At 37.9% G+C, this 21823-nt stretch overlaps 1 protein-coding gene across 2 annotated transcripts; it reads right to left on the bottom strand.

The window, feature by feature from the left end:
• Window positions 1-1979: 1979 nt before the first annotated feature.
• On the bottom strand, window positions 1980-18237 carry FBXO4 (F-box protein 4). Of its 2 annotated transcripts, XM_005556804.5 has the most exons (7): window positions 18029-18237; window positions 16287-16522; window positions 13907-14127; window positions 9807-9882; window positions 9519-9694; window positions 3934-4109; window positions 1980-2360 (listed from the first exon to the last, which is right to left on the bottom strand). In XM_005556804.5, exons 1-7 carry the CDS (start codon window positions 18215-18217, stop codon window positions 2271-2273), a joined length of 1164 nt encoding a protein of 387 aa, XP_005556861.2. In that variant the 5' UTR covers window positions 18218-18237; the 3' UTR covers window positions 1980-2270. The 2 variants fall into 2 exon arrangements, with proteins under 2 accessions (XP_005556861.2, XP_005556863.2); XM_005556806.5 differs by lacking the exon at window positions 3934-4109.
• Window positions 18238-21823: the final 3586 nt, after the last annotated feature.

Here is a 21823-nt window from a genome sequence, read left to right as displayed (position 1 = left end):
AAACTCTTAGAATGTTAGTGCTAAAGTTGAGGCCTTCCCACAGAGAAGTACTTGTCCAGATGCTTACATCAGTTTTTGATAAAGCCAAACTTATGTTCAAGGTAGGTATTGTTATTCTCATTTTGTACATGAGAAAATTGAGATTCAGAATTTAAGGAACTTACTTGTGGCCATGTCAATAAAAATTGGCAGAGTGGAAATTTGTGTTAGGTCATTCTCAACTCCAGAGGTTGTATGTATAACAATTTTGCTTTGCTTCATCCCTGGATAATGCTAATATAGCACTGATGATGAACCATAGTAGAGTCCAGGAAATCAATTTTTTAATTAAACATCAAAATAGCTTGTAGGTCTTTTTAACTTGGATGAGAGGATTTTCGGACTTCATGTCTAATGTCTTCTTTGCTACGTATACCATGATATGGACTTGAATTATAATAGAATGCTTTTCTCTGGGTCTCAATTTCTTTACCTAAAAAATGAGGATAATACTAGTGGGCTTATAAGGTTTTTCTAAGATTTAAAGTTTATGTATACAAAGTATTATACACATTGTCTGACATAGCTGTCATAAAGGCTAGCATTTAGCCTTAGCTTCAATATTTGAAGATTTTGTAAATTTTACAGTATCCTCATAATTAGTAATTTTAAAAATCTCTTTTATTACCCATAATTATATGGAGAACAACACCTAAAATGCAAATGGCTCATGTACTTGTCAAAGTCATCAAGGATCAAATAAAATAAATTATATCTCATGCTACAAAGAGTCAGAGTGGGAAGAACCCCAAGACATGCGACAAGTCCTATCCAAAGATAATTAGGACTAGGAAAAGACCATATAAAATGAGTTAATATAAGAGAGACAAATTTCTAGAGGAGGAAAAAAAGATTTGATTGGGACTCTGTGGAAAATTAAACTAAAAACTAGAAAAATGAATGTATCTTGCTTTAACAAAATTCTAGATTATAAATGCTGGAGTGTGCTATAAGAAGAAAAGAGCATAAGGTACTAGTTTAAATCTGGTGAATGACCTAGCATTTGATACTAAACTATTTCATTTTTCCATTCATCAGATATAATATCTTAATTATGGAACTGAAATGCCATTTAAAAAAAAGATAGCTCATGTAAGAGCATTGTTCTGCTTCCATGTGGTACTGAGTAAATCAAATCACTCTTCTATCATAACTTTGGATTATTAATTATTAGAAATATTAATAATGCCTCATCATAGTAAAACTACAAATATCTAAGTAAACATTCTGACAAATGTGAAACCATATGTTCACACAGGTCTTTCTCAAAGGTCTCCTAACCCAATAGTCCATTAGGCAAAATTGTGCCCCCTCAACAAAAAGGTCAAAACAGTAATAGCATTGACCTAAAAGAGAATAAATACAATTATATGTATAATATATGTTACAAACTTTCTGTCCAAAACAGAAATACATTTAAATATGGAACTTATATAAACTGTATATAGATATTTATGGCTTTTACTATAATCTTAAAATTCCTGAGTTCCAGTGAGATATTAGGGTGTTTCTTCTGCTGAGTATAAGCCATTTGTGGAAGGAAGTAATATGATGCATACAAGTCTCCGGGAAGTTTTCACTCTGAGTATGGAATAGAGTTTGGCTTTAGTATCTTATGGGCTTGTGAAGTTATCTGAAAATAGTAAGAACTGTCAGGAAAAGTTATTTTTCATAAAAGCAGTATTAAATATGATATAAGCTTGCTTTTTACTGTTTCAGAATAAAACAGGGATTATATGGCTATAATATTAAATGCAATTCCAGTATATTTTTAAGTCTTTAAGCTGTGTATTTATTAAGAATAGGTAAAAATGTCTTTTCTGATAACTACTTATAAACCCTTGAAAAGACTGAATGGAAAGTTTAGCAAATTTGCTATTTCTCACTAAGGCAATCTTTGTACTCAAAAGAATAGAAACTCAGGGAATGAGAGGCACAAATGTGTTTTTTCTAGAATTTAATATTTTTTAAAAGACAGAAAATATAAAAATTACCAAAAAAAATGTTTAAAGGTTCATTTTGGGGCTAAATACTAGGATTGAAACTCTTTTCTTGCAATTGATTTATGGTAAAGAGTAAAAATAATATCAAAAACACAGCAGTTATAGCTGTCCAATTTAAAGCCCATCTGCAAAAAGGCAGGACAAGGTAGGTTAACTGAGCAAATATTCACATCATGACCTTAGTAATAAATTTCAAACGGTTTCAGTTCCCAAGATCTGAAAGGAGAATCATCTTGCACGCTTAGATTCTACTTCTTCAAGAATCCACTCAATGCCATTCAAAAAACCAGTTAGAGTTTCAGCCTCTGTGTCCTGGACCTATGAATACATAACAGAGAATGTTGTTAGTAAAAAACTAAGTCCAAAATCTTATGAGTAGGAGGAACATTTTTCTAGACACTAAAAAGAGAACAGAACTTTTAAAAATCCCAATAAACTTTGGATAAGTTGCTCAAGTTTTGTTTTGTAGAGCACTTAGATAAAAATATGATCATTTCTCTTCTAACTATTACCAATATAAAGCTTATTTGCCTTGAAATTCAGCTTTGGAAATGGAAAGAAATACCATTTCCATGACTTGCTTCCATATATGAGGGGAAAAAACATTCTCCAAAGGATCCACTTTGAAAACTAAAACAGTTTTAGTGACCCAGCTCGTCATATATGTGACATCATGTTACAAAAATATGTCTTTAAGACTGCCACTCCTCCTAATGGTAAAGCTAAAATTGCCACCATTCAGAAGGGGAAACTTTATTAGTGGTTTGCAAACTTCATTCCAAAGAGTCTTTGGAGCTCCAGGGAAGAGATGGAAGGGGAACAAAGAAAATCCTCTTACTTTTTCCGCAAAAGCGTTTCCAACTTTAATTTTTCTTTATCTGTTTTACTCAGGGGTTATCATGTCAGGATTCATTTGAAGAAAGAATGCCATAATTAAAATATATTTTAGGGCTGGGCACAGTGGCTCATGCCTGTAGTCCCAGCACTTTGGGAAGCCGAGGCGAGCAGATCACTTGAAGCCAGGAGTCCAAGACCAGCCTGGCCAACATGGTGAAACGTCATCTCTACTAAAAAACAAAAATTAACCGGGTGTGGTGGCACATGCCTGTAATCCCAGCTACTTGGGAGGCTGAGGCATAAGAATCACTTGAACCCAGGAGGCAGAGGTTGGAGTGAGCCAAAATTGCACCACTGTACTCCAGCCTGGGTCAGAGCAAGACCCTGTCTCAAAAAAATAAATAAAATATTTTTTAGAAAGCAATAAACTATAAGATGGAGAATATACCTTTGATGATCCATAAAGCATAATACATTGATGTTAAGAAACATAATAGTAGCATCTAAAAAAAAACAACCTGGCTCGGCACGATGGCTCACACCTGTAATCCCAGCACTTTGGAAAGCCGAGGCAGGCAGATGGCTTGAGCTTAGGAGTTTGAGATCAGCCTGGGCAACATGGAGAAACCCCATCTCTACAAAAAATACAAAAAATTATCTGGGTTGCCGGCACACATCTGTAGTCCCAGTTACCTGGGAGGCTGAGGTGGAGGGATCACCTGAGCCCGAGAGGTTGAGGCTGCAGTGAGCTGTGATTGTGCCACTGCACTCCAGCTTGAGCAACAAAGTGAGACCTTGTCTCAAAAAAACAAACAAAAAAAAAAAAGAAAAAAAATCCCCAATTGTTATCTCACTGTTTCTGTGAGAGAAGAGGCAAGTAAGAAACAATTGATCAGCTAACATTTATTATCATCAATCAAATAGCTTCCATAGATTAACCTATTAAAATTGATTTTAGAATGCTATTTCATTAAAGAAGTTGAATTAAAAAAAAATAAAATAGAAAATAGAGTGTGAAATAAAATTTTTGTCACTAGAGTATAAATGATCTTACCAGCCATGGGTGATTTAGAAGATTCAGATGCAGCTCATGAGCCAAATAAAAACAGGGCATTCTTTTTACATCCCCTTGAGAAATACAAGATAAAACCAACAATGGTCTTCCCGAAGACCCAAAGGCTGGATCTGTCATTGCCATAATATGAGAAAATTCATCTTGCCATTCATGTCCTAAGGAATGTAAGTCAAAACCCTTAATTTGCATTACTTTTAATAGTTTTGAAAATAATAAAATAAAAAACTAACAAAGCGAGGGAACAAAAATTTACCAGGATCCGAATGTAAACTGAGGGGAAAAAAACCACAGTACTCTTCAGATGTCTCCATAGTCTAAAAGCAAAAATGCTTGATACAGGTATTTCCTTTCACAAATTCTGTAGATGTCACTACCCTTTCATTCAAAGGGCTTACTTTCAAAATTTAGGCATATAGTTGAGTTTAGCTTTTTTTATGAATACCAACAATCTCAACCTTCTATTGGAGTGTTTGGACCACTTGTATTTTGTGGTAAGCAGAATTTTAAGATAACCTCAATGTTCCAAACCCTTGCATAATCCCTTTCCCCTTTAGTGTCTGAAGAACCTACAAATAAGATGGGGCATCACTCCCATGATTAGGCTTTGAGACACAGCTGACTTTAAGAAAGACAGGTAATCCTCATTGAGCCTGACCTAATCGGGTGAGCCCTTAAAAGCGGCTCTTCTTGTTGAAAGATTCAATACAGGGGAGATTCTCCACTGCTGGATTAGAAGATGGAGGGAGTCACATGGGAAGGAATATAAGTGACCTCTAGAAGCTGATAGCAGCCCCCAGCTGACAGCTAGCAAGAAAACAGGAAGGTCAGTCCTACAACAATAAGAAACTGAATTCAGCTAATAACCTGAATGATCTCAGAAGCAAATTCTTTCCCAGAGCCTCCAGAAAAGGATGCAACAATATGATACACAAATTTCAGCCCAAGAGGCCCTGTCCAGAGAACTCAGTACTACCATGACCAGACTTCTGACCTAGAGAACTGTGAGCTAAAAATATAGTTATTTTAAATCATTAAATTTGAGGTAATTTGTTAATAGCAATTGAAAATTAATAAATATTTAATGTACTTAACAACAAGGTGCATTTAAATCATCTGTTCTTTATTCCCTCTTCTCTCTTTGCCTTCCTTCTTTTGGACTGAGTTTTTTTTTTTTTTTTTTTTTTTTTGAGACGGAGTCTCGCTTTGTTGCCCAGGCTGGAGTGCAGTGGCCGGATCTCAGCTCACTGCAAGCTCCGCCTCCCGGGTTTACGCCATTCTCCTGCCTCAGCCTCCCGAGTAGCTGGGACTACAGGCGCCCACCACCTCGCCCGGCTAGTTTTTTGTATTTTTAGTAGAGACAGGGTTTCACCATATTAGCCAGGATGGTCTCGATCTCCTGACCTCGTGATCCGCCCATCTCAGCCTCCCAAAGTGCTGGGATTACAGGCTTGAGCCACCGCGCCCAGCCTGGACTGAGTTTTTTAATGGTTCCATTTTATATCCACTACTGGCTTAGTTACAACTTCATTATACATTTTTTAGTAGTTGGTTCAAGTGTTTATAATACACATTTTTAATTTATAAGTCTACCTTTAAATATGTGATTTCACATACAGAAGAAACTTACAAAATAATATACTTCAATGTTCTCTCTTCCATGATGTGTTCTATTATCACATATTTTTCTTTAAAATGTCATACATGTATAATACACTATTAGTTTTTTTTAATTAAAATTAGAAAAAAAAACTTTTTTGTATATATAGCTTCTTTGTTTCCATCCCAGGAGTCTTCATCTTTTTCGGTAGATGCAGATTTCCATCTGTTATATATTCTTCTGCCTAAAGAGCTCCTTTAAGATTTCTTATAGTGAAGATCTGTTAACAATCAATTTTCTCAGTGCTATGTTCAAATGTGTTTCTCAAAATTCATGTGTTGGACATTTAAACCCCAAGGCAACAGTATTGGGGGAAGGGGTGTCTTTGGGAGTTGTTTAGGTCATAAGGGCTTTACTCTCATGAGTAGATTAATATTGCCATTAAAATCGGCTTGCAGCCCTGTCTTTCCCTCTTCTGTCACGTGAAAATGCGATGTTGTCTCCAGCTTCCCTTTCTACCTTCTGCCAAATAAGAAATCAGCAAGAAAGGCACTCACCAGACACCAGATGCTGGTGCCTTAATCTTGGACTCCCTAGTGTCCAAAACTGTCAGAAATAAATTTCTGTTCTTTAAAAATTCATTTATTGATCTGTAATAAAATTAGACTAAGTAGTCTTGGGAGAATAGGAATTTAGGTGACGCCAGAGGGAAAAAAAAATCACAGTACCATTCAGATGTCTCCATAATCTAAAAACAGAAATGCACTGATATACAGGTCTGGGATATTCTGTTATAGTGGCACAAATGAACTAAGACATGGAACTTTTGTTTGTCTGAAAACATCTTAACATTACCTTTATTTTCAAAAAATATTTTTGCTAGATGTAGGATGTTTTTTTCCCCCTTGTAGTACTATAAAGATTTCTCTTTATTAGTTTCTATCCTGCAGCAATTCTGTCAGGAAATTTGTTGTCACTATCATCTTGGCCTTCTATATGTATGTTTTCATTTCCTCTGGCTGCCTTAAAGATGTTCTCTTTATCTTTGATTTTTATCAGTTTGACTATGATGTGCTTAGATGTATTTTTCTTTATATTTATGCTTGGTGCTCTCTGAGCATCTTCAATCTGTGGTTTGTTGTCTTTCCATAACTTGGAGATAATTCTGGCCATTATCTGTTCAAAAATTCCTTTTCCCCTTTTCTCTCTCCCTTTATGTTTTGGGACTCCAATTACAGATAAGTTAGATCAGGGGTCAGCCTACTACATTCTGTGGGTCAATTTTTCTACATAAATTTTTATTGCAAAACAGTCTGTCCTTTCGTTTACGTGTTGTCTTTGCTGCTTTTGTACCGTAATAGTAGAGCTAAGTGATGGTTAAAAAACAAACAAACAAACAAACAAAAAACCTGTATGGCTCATAAGCCTACAATATTTACTATTTGTCCCTTTAAGAAAGTTTCCTGACCCCTGAGTTAGATCACTGGACAGATTCCCCCAACTCTCACTCTGTTCCTTGCTCTTACTTTTTTTTTTCTCTTTGTGTTTTAATTTGGATAATTCTGAGTGACTTATCTTCACTTTCAATGATTCTTTCTTTTGCTAATATGCCCACTGAAAGAACTGTTCATCTGTTGTCATATTTTCATATCTAGCATTCTTGTTTAACTTTTTCAAAGCAGCTTCCTTTTCTCTGCTGAAAAATCTATCTGTTCACACATATTGTCCACCTTTTCCACTAGGTCTCTCGCAATCTCTCATTTTTTTGTGGGCAAGGGGCGGGGTCTCGCTCTGTCACCCAGGCTGGAGTGCAGTGGTGTGATCTCAGCTCACGCAACCTCCACCTCCCAGGCTCAAGTGATTCTCCCGCCTCAGCCTTCCAAGTAGTTGGGACTACAGGTACATGCCACCATGCCTGGCTAATTTTCTGTATTTTTGGTAGAGGTGAAATTTCGCCATGTTGCCCAGGCTGGTCTTGAACTTCTGGGCTCAAGCGATCTGCCCGCCTTGGCCTCCCAGAGCCACTGCACCTGACCTAGATCTCTTAATCACAGTTAATGTCTCTTTCTGAGAATACCAACATCTAGACCATCTCTGGTCCAGTTCAACTGACTGCCTTATCTCATGACAATGTGTCATTTCATTTTGATTTTGTGTGTGCCTCATAATTTTTAGATTTAATGTTAGATGTTTTATGTAGAAGAGCAGTAGAGACTAAGGTAAACAGGATTTACTCCTAAAAATAGGCATCATACTTTGGTTAGGGTATTAATGCAGTAGACTGAATCAAACTAGTCTAGTTGAGCTGGATTTGGCTTTTATTGCTATAGCTAACTTTGTAACACACAGACTTTAAATTCTTCCAGCAGTATGCTGCTGCTATCTTGTTCTCAGTAAGAGCACTGGAGTGCCAGAGTTTCTTAGAGTTTCTACTTGTTCTCAGCTTTCAGCCTATCTTTGTAACTGCCATGGGGGTTATAGGGAAGAGGCAAGGAGAGCCTCTCCACACCCTTCCCCCATCCCTGCAGTAGTCTGCTATTGCTTCTTAATTGGTAGGGACATGGAGATTTCTCAGTTTTCTCATCCTAGCCTAAGGCCTTAGAGGCCCTGTGCCCCAGAGCCTCAGTGGTATGGGCTTTCTCAGTGTTCCAGCATAACTGCTGAATTCTGCCCTTCATTGGTAGAAAGGTCTCCACTGCAAATTTCCTGCCTCTCCTCCAGAGTCAGCAATCATTTAATTTGTATCAGTGCAAGATCCTTGGTACAAGTGGAAATCCTGCTCCTCCCCAAGACAACTTTTGTTTCTATCTCTCTTGAGATAGCAGCAGTTAACTTTTGTCTGTGGAAAACAGCTTTGGCTTCATTGAGAAAAGGATATAGAAAGCAGGAGGATATACCTGTCTCCAAGCACCGGCTGGTCAACACATGCATGCCTGTACCACTAAGGAGGGTACTCATAGGTCTTCTGCCCTACCACTAACCTTTTACATGAGCACCTAGTAGAGGCCAGTGGGAAAAAGTTGGTAAGTGAGTATAGTCTCTTTGTGTCTCGTAATTTTTTTAAATTTATTTTTTGTCTGCTTGTTTTATAGGAGCAGATTGGAAAACTAGATAAAATATGGGCTGTATCTGTTTTCGTTCCCAGTTGTAACTGCAACATGCCTGTAGGAACTAAAAAACTATTTGTTAAATGAACTCGTCTTTTATTTTGCTTCTAAGTTTTCTTTTTACAGATACCCCTGTAATAACAGAAAGTAATTGCAACTGCGTTCATGTCTAATAGATGACAGGGAAAATAAATTCAATAGAAATTCAAACCAGTGTATTAGAGAACTATAATATATACACAGTATATTATATATTTATATTCTACCTTGTTCACAAAGGATTTGGGAAAGATATTATAATACTAGCTCATGGCCCAATGATATTTTGATTTCACACAAAAATAGCATTCTGAATGACAATTATTCAGAATATATGGACAGTGTTCTCAACTAATCTACTTAACACCCTGCCATCACATCTCTCTACTATTTGGATAAAACAAAGGTAAAATTTTTCATCGTTATTTGCATAGATTATTTGAATAAAGCCAGAAGCAGACAAAATGTCAGTATCAAAAAACTGTAGAAGCATACAACAAAAAAATATTGTATAGCTGTAGTACCAAACTTTGGAATGCATCAGAATTCCCTGGGTGCTTGGAAAAAACAGATGCCCAAATCTGATTCACACAACCCATATCTAGAATAAAATTCCCCAGGGTAGGAATCAGCTTGTTAACATGTTTAACAAGCTCCTCAGGTGATCCTAATACACACCACTATTAATAGTAAGGGTCGGAAAATCACACTGATAAAATAAGCCATCATATTCTTAAGAAGCCACCGTAAAGACTAAAAAGGTAATTTCTATTTGCTTTGAAAAGAACAATGTGCTTAAAAATATATATATGAGTGCTTACTTTTATGAGCTTCAGCATTTGCAACATAGATGAACCCATCTACAACTTCACACACTTTTTGAATTTGTGGAATCACACTGTACCGGCTTCCTTGTTGATCATCACCTTCATTCTGTCGACTGAATATCTTGTTAACTGCACTTGTATGCTCTTCTCTTGCTCTATCTCTTTCCTTTCTAGAAAAAAAAATTGTAAAGACAGACTATAAAAAGACACTAAACAGGCTCCACTCACCTGAAATGTTCTAGTTCTGATGTTTCAGTTAAGCCACCAAGTATGTAGCCTTACCTGGTAGTTGAATATAAGATTAGAATGTTGAATTTATGTTGGTTGTTCAACTGAAAATTGACTCCTGATCCAATACCTAAGAAAGAAAATCATAGTTACCAAAACAAGTCATTAACAAAAATAGCAAAAGATCACACTGAAAATTACCCAGTGAAAGCAAAAAGAGCAAAGAAAAAAATTATATAACAACTTATGCATAGATTTGAAATAAAATAAAATGTCTACATTGAAGAAAAGATACTGTATGTAACTTTCATTCACATGGCAATAAAAATACAGAGAAAGAAAAAACTGCTAGGCTTATAACAGTCCTTATATCATCATCACTATCGTCAACAACTTTATCATCTTATCAGTAGCAGCTGCATCATCGCAGCTACTGCTATTTATCCTCAAGACTAAGACTCATTTTCATTCTTTTATGTTTCTCATTAGTCTAATAATCCATGTATACATTCAACTAAGTGTCTTTCTCTCCCTCTGAAAAGCTGTTTTTAAATTGATGGGGAGCCAGGCACAGTGGCTCACATCTGTAATCCCAACAATTTGGGAGGCTGAGGTGTAAGAATCACTTGAGGCTAGGAGTTCAAGATCAACTTAGACAACATGGTGAGAACCTCATCTCTACAAAAAATACAAAACAATTAGCCAGGCATGGTGGCCCATGCCTGTTTCCCAGGTACTTGGTTGGCTGAGGTAGGAGGATCACTTGAGCCAGGGAGTTCAAGGCTGCAGTGAGCCATGATTATGCCACTGTACTCCAGCCTGGGCAACAGAGACCTTGTCTCAAATAATATAAATTAATGAGGAGTTGCCAACAGCATATTAGTAAATTGAGAAAATACTGAAGATACTGAAATTTAGAATTTGACAGAGTTGGATTATAATTCTGAATTTCTCACTTATAGCCATGTATTTGTATCCCTTAGTTTGACACCAAAAAGAAGTTGAACTAATATATTCTTCTCAGGTTTACTGGGAAGATTAAATGAGATCATATATGTAAAACTCCTAGTAGGTTAACTAGTAAATCACAAGTGCTACATATTAGTTTCTTACTGCTTTATATCTGAGTCATTAGTCACTGTTATTTGTCCTTTCTTAACCTCTTCCCTCCTTGGGCTGTGTTAACACTAAGTGGCTGGTTCCCCTTTTGCCTCCTCGAAAGACCCTTCTGGGCTTCCATGGCTCTACTTCATCCTGTTATATAAATGTTCTTTTAGATCTGTTCAGTTATCTGCATCTCCACGACCACATTTGAGTTCACACTGTCATCATCACTCACCCGGGCCTCTGCAATCACTTCTAACCCGTCTCCTATATCTTCTGGCCTCCTATTATCCTTTCCTCTGACATCAGTTGGAAGAATTTTTTAATAATGGTATCTAATTAACTGTCTTCTCTACAAAGCCATTGCTCTTCAGATGAAGAAATAAAACCTTAATATCTGGCCCCTACTAACCTCATTAGAGACAACTCCAGCCTTTCATATTCTTAATTCCTGCATTATAACTAATGTTTTTGTTTAAATAAGCTATGCCATACCATCTCATGTCATCATTCTAGGCAACACACGGTACAGGGCTCTTAAGTACTAGGACTGCAACCATCCCAGCTCACGTGATCCTAGTCCTCCAGCCACCAGGTCTGGTGCATGTTTCACAGAAACCACAGAATCAAAATCTACCATGTTTCTGACCTTTGTTTTCACCAGCTGTACTCCCAGAGATTATCCTCTCAACATGTCTAACTTCAGTCCAATATAGTCGCCATACTGTTCTGCCCTTCTTTGCCAATTATGTAACGCCATATTCTCTCATCTTGCTGAGTGTGAGTCATAGGCTGAAATTTTAAAACAATCACTTCAGCTGCTCTACAGAAAATGGAAGTGCCATTTTATTACTTCTCCATTTTATAACCATCAAACTTCCCCATTTCCTCAACCTCTTCTTGAGGTGTTCCTTCGACCTAATAGCCGTACTTGAAATTGGCCTACTCCTAGGTGAGGCTTCTCCTGCAGTGAACTCTGAAGTAGCAAAGATGCTTATTTTCTCACAACTGAAGGTAAAGAGGTGGGATTCATGTTACTCACCAACCCTCTGAAAAAAAATCCTACTTGAGAAACACATCATTCAGCTGTAGCACTCTTTCCTTCTTTGTTGTTATTATTTATGAATCTCCATTTAATAATCACTTCCCCCAAACATAAACTGAACATTTCAGCACCTGTCTCCAATCTTCCTCTCCATCCTCAATAACTTCCACATCCATGTGGACTCCATATGACTCCCAAATCTCGATTTCTAGCCCAGAACTTGCTCTTCAGAGCTGGATGCATATAGTAATCCATAAAGTCATTCACTCATTCACCAAATATACAGAGTGCCTGCTATGTGCCTGGCACCACAGATACAGCTAAAAATAAAGTGGACAAGATTCTTATCTTCATGGAGCTTCCATTCTAGCAGATTTGCTTATAGTAGGTATCTCTACTTGGCTCTTCCATAGTTATCAAAGTCAACATATTCCAAAGAATAGCTGTCATTCTCCCTATACAGATCTTACTGTTACCTGCTCTCTTCCAAATTTTTCTTACTTCTCCAGTGACTTTTTACCCTAGTGAATCCTCTATCATCCAACACAAAACTCAAGTCAGAAACCTGGAGCCGTCCTTATTACTGCTAATACATTCATTCTGTCAAATTTATATCCTTACTATTCATTCTCTTCTCTCATCTTCACTAACAGTGACTTGGAGTTCAGATCCTCTTCATATTTTAATCACAATATGACAGTGGCTTCTTAACGGGGGGGTCTCCATATCTTTAGACCCTTCTAATCAATTCTTCACTCAAGAGCCTGAGTAATCTTTCTAAAATGCAATCTTGATCATCTCAATCCTCTACTTAAAATCCTCCAACAGCTCCCAAATGCTTAAGCATGGTACATACGTGTTTTTTCACATAGCTCCACTCTTTCTAGATACACAGTGATACTTCAAATGTGTCCTCCACATCCAGAGCTTTGTGCTTTTAGAAATGTAGTTCTCCGCCGGGCGTGGTGGCTCACGCCTGTAATCCCAGCACTTTGGGAGGCAGAGATGGGTGGATCACGAGGTCAGGTGATCGAGACCATCCTGGCTAACCCGGTGAAACCCCGTCTCTACTAAAAATACAAAAACATTAGCAGGGCGTAGTGGCGGGTGCCTGTAGTCCCAGCTACTTGGGAGGCTGAGGCAGGAGAATGGCGTAAACCCAGGAGGCGGAGCTTGCAGTGAGCCGATATTGTGCCACTGCACTCCAGTCTGGGCGACTGAGCGATATTCTGTCTTAAAAAGAAAAAAAAAAAAAATGTAGTTCTCACTGCCTGGAACACCTTTACTGTTTTTTTGTGATGGCCTACAACTACTCACCCTAGTGACTCATATGAAACCTCATCTTCAATATGGAGCCTTCTTTCACCCTTACCTTTCTACCCAGGAACTAATTACATCATATTCTAATTATCTGTACACTTGTCTATGTCCTCACCTACACCTACACATGTCTTGAAGGCAGACAGAGACATTGTTCTAAATCTCTGCATCCCTATCATCTCACTAATAGGGGCTAGTTCTCAATAAATAAGTAAAGCAAAGGCTAAATTTTATTATCACTTATACTTATATTTATCCTGCCTTGCCAAATACTTATACATTGTTGTTGTTGTTTTTTAACAGAAAGAAGGGAAGGTGATGATTTAACTCTTTTGAATTCCAATACATATCAAAATACTCTCCACACAGATGCTCAATATTTTCTGCTTTTTCAAATATGATAAATATGATATCCCACTGTACAAATGCAACATCTTGACAACAAATAATTTATTTTCACATAATCTTAAAGTCTGGATTGTACAAATTTGAGGAATTAAGAGGAAGCTTTCTTATAGTAAGTAAATTAATTCTGTCAGTCCAGTGGAACCTGGTGGGGCTCCCAACAACCAAAGTACTGTATTTCATTATAGCAAATAATTAATTTAAAAGCAATTTCTTTCTTTTTAACAAGAATGTCAAGCTCAAAGTGTTTGAATTAACTGTAGATTAACATGAAAATTACCATCAATCTGCCTCTGAGGCAAACCAGCTGTTGGGCAAAGTTCCTCTGAAGACATTAAGCTCAACACCAAAGAGGTATTCAATTCTTCCAAACCTGGTCCAAACATAGCAAATCGTGGTTCATTCTGAATGATCAGGGAGTGTAAAAAAGAAGTGACAGCTCCATACATAGGACGGCTGGATTTTGAAGCTCTTCTTGTATATGGACAGCACATTCTATAGCTGTATAAAATTGTCACAGTTAGAACATTAACATAGAAAACACTTAGCCAGTTATTCATTCAAAAATATATAATGTATTGAGTACTTGCTAGACACAAGGGGTACAATGATTATACAGTCCCAATCCTCCAGGAGGACAATGGTAGACAGACACCTTTATAATACGTATGTGGAGCACTCTGACAGGGAAAAGCACAAGGTGCCATGGGGGTGGGAGTGGCCCAGAAGCTAAGAAACTCTTCCCCCATGAAGTGGTTACTTACTTTCTAATCTTTAATTTAGATTCTCTCATGGAACATTTGAATGGTGAAATTTTACTACATAAAGGTTCTCAACCTGAGGAGGTTTGCCCCTGTCCCCTGGAACATTTGGCAATGTCTGAACAACATGTGTATTGTCACAACTGGGGAGGGGAGAAGGATTGAGCAGAAGCCAAGGATGCTGCTAAACATTAATCCTATAATGCATAGGGCAGGCCCCAGAACAAAGAATTATTTGACTCAAAACGTCAATAGTGCCAAGATTGAGAAACTCAGCACTAAAGATAACCTACACACAGATAGCTAGCATAATATCCCTAGAGGTAAAAAACAAACAAACAAACCAACCAAAAAAACTGCTAACACTACCAATATAACCAAATTTCAAATGTCTTGGGTACTTCTATTAATAGCCTCAAATATAACAGTTTAGTAAGAGTTAAATGAGGGAGGCTCAAATGATCCTTGCAGCAAACTTAGCAAACTAAGAATCATGTAAAAAAATTCCGTTTCTTGAAACAGCTATAAATCTCTAAAGTACCAATTATGCATTTTATCAAAAATTAAAAGTTACCCAAATCAAAATAAAACCTAAAATCCTTCAAATAAGTCAAGCTGGTTAACAAAATCAATAACCTAACAAAATCATTTTATTAGAAACCTTGTAACTCATGAAGGGGAAAAAACAAACAAAAAACAGTTTTGAAGCTGGATAGACCTGACCAAGCCTCACCACTTTTAGTTATATGAGCCATTTACAGTCTGAATTTCAGTTTCTTCATCTGTATTATTTGAGCAACAGAAATAACTCAGGGTTGTAAAACTTAGAAGTAATTTATATGACCATAAATGGTAGTTACTATTATTACTATTCTCTGGGCAAAATCTAATTCCCACAGCCTCACATACACTTGACGCAATGGTTAGCTACGGGGCATTGTACAGGTATTGCCTAGCAAGTGAGATACAGTGGCACTTGCTGAGATTATGTATAACAGATGACACACCTTTGAATCAAATAGTTTCACAACACTCTACATAATGGCATCTGTATTAGAATAGGGAAACGCTCTGAATAACTTAAAATTTGAAAAAAAAAAAAATCCTGTATTTTGCTACTGAGTCAAGCACAACAAAACAATTTTTAAAGAATAAATATTTTTAAAATTTTAAAATAATGCATTAAGTTTGAGTTTCTCAGTAAAACAGGCTATATCCAGATCCAATGACATTATACATCTTTGAGGTAGCATAATGGGGTTCCAGTCTGAATAGTCCCTTACAAACTATATGACTTTAGGCAAATCACGTAACCTCCATGAACCTCAATTCCACATCTGTGATACAAAGATAACACCTTCTTGTTGCATGAGGATTAAATGAGTAAAATATACATAAAGCATCCCTCGTAGAATCCAGTACACTGCAGTTGCTCAGTAACATTAATTATCTCACTTACATGATATTAAAAAATGTCAGTGCTTTTGGGTGTTAATGTAATCTTATTTCTCACAGCCTTTAGAATGGTTTTCTTCTTCCCTACTAAACAACAGGGATCTCTGATCATCTTTTTTCTGGATATAGAAAAGTATTTACTTATTTAACAAAATGACAATTGTTCTAAAGATCATGAAAATTTTAAGAAGTCTTTTACTACTTGTCATCTATACTACTTATAATTATTCAAATACTGGTTAGGCACCGCAGGGAAATAATAAAATATTAAAGCTGAAAGGGTACTATGAAGGAAGTCATTTAACTCCCAGTTTTGACAAGAGAACAATTAGACCGCAAATCCACACAACAAATCAGTAGCAGGGTAAGGACTAAATTGGATATTGACTAGTAATACAGTAAAATTTAATATCTTCTTTTTAATTCATAAAACTAGATACTTACACTGCCATGTAGTCAAAAAATGCACCATCAGTGACTTCAGATACAGGCTTTTTTAAGATTTCTAGATCTGGAAGAGACTTCCAGTCAACAGAAGACCAAGAAGGAAGATCCCTTAACAAAAAGTATCTCCACAGAATTGGATCTCTTACAGTTTCATTCCAATAATGATTTGTACTTCCCAACTGACACAGATCATGAGGTGAAAGAAAGGACAAAATATATAGCTGCACATCAATCTGAAACAGAAGAAAGCAGCAGGTAGGAAAAAGGAATGAAGAAAATAGTTTTTGGGTGATAAATCACACAATCAACAGATAAACAAAAGGTCAACTGACTAGTGAGTATTTTTAATAACTAAATCTACCATTAATAATTAAATCTATTATTTTCCTGCCATCAGCAAAGGATCATAACTGAACATTTTAGTTTTGTATTTGTTAAACTAATTTCTGAAACATTGAAACATTCCTGAAAAACCAACCATCTTGCTATCTTTCCAGTAAAATCACCAGTTCCTTTAATTTTTCCTCAGAGATGTTTGGATATACCAGTTCGTTACATAAATTAGTTAAGGAAATAATTTGTTCTTCAAAATAAAACCTGTATCAACCTTTATCTGATTTTATCATCAGACCAAATCAAAAAGTGTACTTTTTTTTTTTTTTTTTTTGAGACGGAGTCTCGTTCTGTCGCCCAGGCTGGAGTGCAGTGGCGAGATCCCCGCTCACTGCAAGCTCTGCCTCCCGGGTTCACGCCATTCTCCTGCCTCAGCCTCCGGAGTAGCTGGGACTACAGGCGCCTGCCACCAAGTCCGGCTAATTTTATATATTTTTAGTAGAGACGGGGTTTCACCGTGTTAGCCAGGATGGTCTTGAGCTCCTGACCTCGTGATCCGCCCACCTCGGTCTCCCAAAGTGCTGGGATTACAGGCGTGAGCCACCGCGCCCGGCCGTAAATTTGTCATTTTAGTTCCTGCACAGAATCCATTAAAATGTTATGAAAAACCTCTGCGAGGAGAAACTTGGAAGCATTCTAAACCTGCAGTTTTCATGTTGATATACACGTCGGAGGGAGGTGTCAATAGTCCAAATGAGACAAAAAATTGTAATGATTTTCAATAATTTTTGTTCTCATTTACCTATCTACCCTAAAGTTTAACAATAAATTATGTGTGTCATTTTTCGTGGCCTTGATGTAACTTGAGGCACTTGTAACTTAAGTCATTTATTTTCAACTGAGGGGCAGCTTTGTTTCTTCAAATATACAATAACAGCCACAGGCACAATGTCCTCTTGAGAGGGTAAAATCCTTGGCCCTCCAGGTGTTTTGGTACTATGATCCGGAATTAAAGACGCTGGGAACACGGAGGCTGGAATGCTTTTCCCAAGCTAATCAGCAACTTGGGAACGGTCTCATTTCGTAACCGGACATTCAGGGTGTCCTAGTCACATGTGCCTGTTTTGGGGGGTGGAAAACCTGAGGACGATCGGGAGGGTCACCAGGGGCCCCGTGAAGTTGCTTCCCTGAGATGTTCAGGCCCCCTGCGGAGCACCAGGTTCAATGCCAACACGCTTCTGGTCAACTGTAGCTTCTCGGTGACTACACTGCCAGGAATGGCTGCATGGAGGAAGCCAGACCCAGGCCCGGGCGCGGGAGTTCCTCAGGCCCCGCAGGGCTCCAGGGGAGGTCCCTCCGGCCCGGGCCGGCCCCACTGTCCTCCGCGGCCTGCGGCCGACGCTCACCGGCAGCCGCGTCAGGGTGCTGGCCGCCTCATCCACCTCCTCCCGCGAGGCCGTACGCGCCACCCTCTCCTTGCTCACTGACTGCCAGAAGGTCTTCCAGCCGCTGAGTATGGCCGCCTCCAGGCGGCCCCAGTCGCTGAAGGGCGGCGGCGGCGAGCTAGTTCCGCTGCGCGGCTCGCTTCCCGCCATGGCTTGCCCGCAGCGCGGGTGACGCGTCGCAGAGCCACGCCAGCGCGTCAGCCTTCTGCGCAGCTCCGCGCCAGCCGCGGTCGCCTTCGGGCGTTCAGCCTCCCGCCTCTGCCGCGAGTCCGCCTCCAGGACAGGGTTAGGCCCAGGGGCAAGGGAGGTTATTGGGAGGAAGCCCAGTGTGCGTGGTTGTGAGCCGAGTACGAAGCTCCTGTCAACAGTTACTTCCTCAGTAACTTGTGGCCTCAACCTCAGCCACGCCAACCGCAGAGCCCCTGTACAACCTCCGACCCGCTGACTTCCTGACTTCATTCAAGATGTTCTCTCCGGGATCATTTCCACTAGGCCTGGTCCTAGGCGACTCCGCTTGTTCTATAGCCCTCTGCCACTATCTTGGACTTAATAACCACTTGCTTCCTTTTCAGCACTGCCATGCTACGTGTGGGGTGTTTTGTGTGTGTGTGTGGTTTCCTCAGTCAACAAGTTACCATTTATTTTTTTGAGTATCAGCAAAAACAGACTAGAGAGGCGGTCAGCAGGCCAATTATTAAGAACCTTTTGCCAAAATGAGAAGTCTGGACCCACTATGCAAACATATAAGCACATTTAAAATTTGCTTAACCTATGTAGCTCATAAAAGGGCGGCAAAAAAAGGCCAGAAGAGAACCCAGATGTGGTGGTGTTGAAATCCCGCTAGTGAGTTTTTTAATTCTCAAAACAGATGCCCATTCTACTTACTTTGGGCTTACTTTAAAAGTGCTTTAAGAGAACATATTACAAGTCAATCTGTTATATAGAACTGGGTATGTATACATTCAAAAAGTAAATCTCTGAGGATCTAAACAGAATCCAAAAAAGCCTGATAAGTAAGGTTCTGTGAGGCTCTGTAACATACAAGTTTAAGTTTCATTATATTATTTGCATGCCGTTGGTAGGGGCCAATAACCAATAAAATTGCAGCCTCATTTCTGGGAGGCAATCTGGACAAGGACCACAAATTAACCATATGGCATTTCTCATCACTTTCTAGGACATGATTTACTTTGAGAGCAAAAAACTAGAACTAGAGCAAGAAAAAAAATCAGTTTAAGTATGAAGTATTAAAATATCTGTTAAATGAATGAGAAAAACTTTTATTTTTATTATGGAAAATTTTGAACATTTATAAAAGAAGAGTGAATAATATGCTCCTGTGTGCCCATTATCCAAGATTCAATGACCAACCCCTGGTTAATCTTGCTCTATTGCTATATTCACCTAATACTACACCCCCAATTCTGGATTCTTTTGAAACAAATCCCAGACCTATCACCTATAAATATCTCAGTATCTGTCCCTAAAAAAACACATTTTAAGAAACAGACCACTGTACCTAAGCAATTTTAATTCATTAAATCACCAAATATCGAGTCAGTGTTTAACTTCCCCATCTGCTTTGAAAATAATTTTTCACATTTGATTTGTTTGAATCATAGCCCAACAAGGTCCACACATTACACATACTCTTAAAGCTTAAGTTTCATTGTACAACTCCCCCTCCTTTATTTTCCCTTGAAATTTGTTAAAGAAACCAGGTTGGTCTTTCTGGACCACTCTGGACTTTCTTTTTTCTATATTCTTCTTCTTTTTTTTTTTTCTTGGTAGAGACGGAGTTTCACCATGTTTTCCAGGCTGGTCTTGACCTCCGAGGTTCAAGTGATCCTCCTGCTGTGGCCTTCCAGAGCGCTAGGATTACAGGTGTGATCTATTGTACCCGGCCTGGACACTCTTGATGGCATGTCAACAGTGTCTTTAACACATTCGTAAATGGTATTATATACTGAGACTGAAAGCTGTAAGTCATTCTTATTTTCTAATGTTCGGAGCGATCAATGGTTTCACTGGACTGATCCATTCAAATTTCTTGCAAGTTTTTCACCTCAAAGATACAGCATTTATCAATGAATATTATTTGCTTACAAGTTATAAAATGTTAGTATTCTAGTTTTATAATTTCTTTTGTTAGCTGAATTAAAGAAAAATTTTCCCTCATCAGTCATTTGATTGTCCTGCTCAAGCCAGAGTTAGCTATATTTCCACAAAACCCTGGCTTATTTTGATGGGAATGGTATTTGAACATGGTTTCCAGGCCTACTGTCTTCTATATAGAGAAAACATAACTTCGTGTTATTTCCCATTCAAATTTAGGATTATAGATGTTTTTTACTCTTTGATTTTGTATGTGTGTCTCTTTTCTCATACACTAAAAATCCTCATTTCTAATTATATTAACATAGTTATGATTAACAATTTAATTACTGAAGAGTTTAAGATTTTTTCACATTTCTTTTTGCCCTTGGATATACCCCATTAAGAATGGACACACAAATTACTATGCTTTAAAGATAATTGAAACATACCTGTGTATTCAAGCCATCAACTTGATATGCAACGCAGGTCATCTGTTTGATTTTGCTTTGGACTTGTAGGGCTTTCCTTAACTTTACTTAAACCTCCTTTTAGAATAACATATGTACCAAAGTCAAATGTTGAAAATTCAAGATATATTCAGAGAAATCTAGCTTCCATCCTGGTTCTTTCCATCTGGTTTCTCTCCTCCTGCCTCCACCATAAGCACCATAAGTAACCACTTTTTAAAGTTTTGGTTATCCTTCCATTGTTTCTTTTTTTTAACCACACACACACACACACACACACACACTCACAGTTTTATATCCCCTTTCTTAAATATGATTATATATATATGTGTGTGTGTATATATATATACATACATATATATACCTTCTCCATTTTGTTTTTTACTTAATAAGACCACTCTGCAGAGTTACACAGAAATATACCTCATGGATTTTTACAGCTACATACTACTCAATCGTGTGGCTATATTAGGATTTAGAATAATCTATTTTTAAGTATGGTATTTAAATTTAAATAACCAGTATTTCATTGAATGCCTCTGACCTGTGAGTTAAGAATTAGACCAAAAGGTATCAGAAGTCAAGGCAATCAGGCTGATTGAAAAATTCAGTTTTAAATAGGGTATGTATAACATATTTAGATGACTAGTACATCTCAATACAGTGGATTTTATATATATTTTGAGGGAGGGCTGAAAATGTTTTGAAAATTAATTGGATGTTTTCTTCCAGTCATATCCACAAAAAACATTTGAGATGCCTATCCAAGTCCTGATTTCTTTTCTGAAATCTGCTTCCCACCTAGAAAGGCCGGCATGACTTGAACCAAGGAAAAAGCAGTGCTTTCCTGGCCAACAAGTTTGTCATTCAATTGTCTGGCTAATGAGTCAGCATGCTAAATGAGGTATGCCTATATACAGAACTAGACATTAAGGGAAACAGTGTAGTAACAGCTAATTCTCTTGTGCTCTTATGTACTAGGCACTGAACTAAAGCACTCTCAACATTAACTTATTTATCTTCGATACCCTTGAGGTAGGTACTACTACTGCGTTAAAAATAAGGCGGCACAGGAAGATTAAATAACTTACAGAGAGAGTCACACAGCTAGTATTATAAATGGCAGGGCTACAATTAAACTCAGGCCTTCTGGCTCCAGAGCTCAGAATCCTAACCACTATATTACCCCATC

This window comes from Macaca fascicularis, chromosome 6, assembly GCF_037993035.2.
Source record: "Macaca fascicularis isolate 582-1 chromosome 6, T2T-MFA8v1.1".
Lineage (NCBI taxonomy): Eukaryota > Metazoa > Chordata > Mammalia > Primates > Cercopithecidae > Macaca > Macaca fascicularis.
This window is presented reverse-complemented; position numbering and strand designations above follow the sequence as displayed.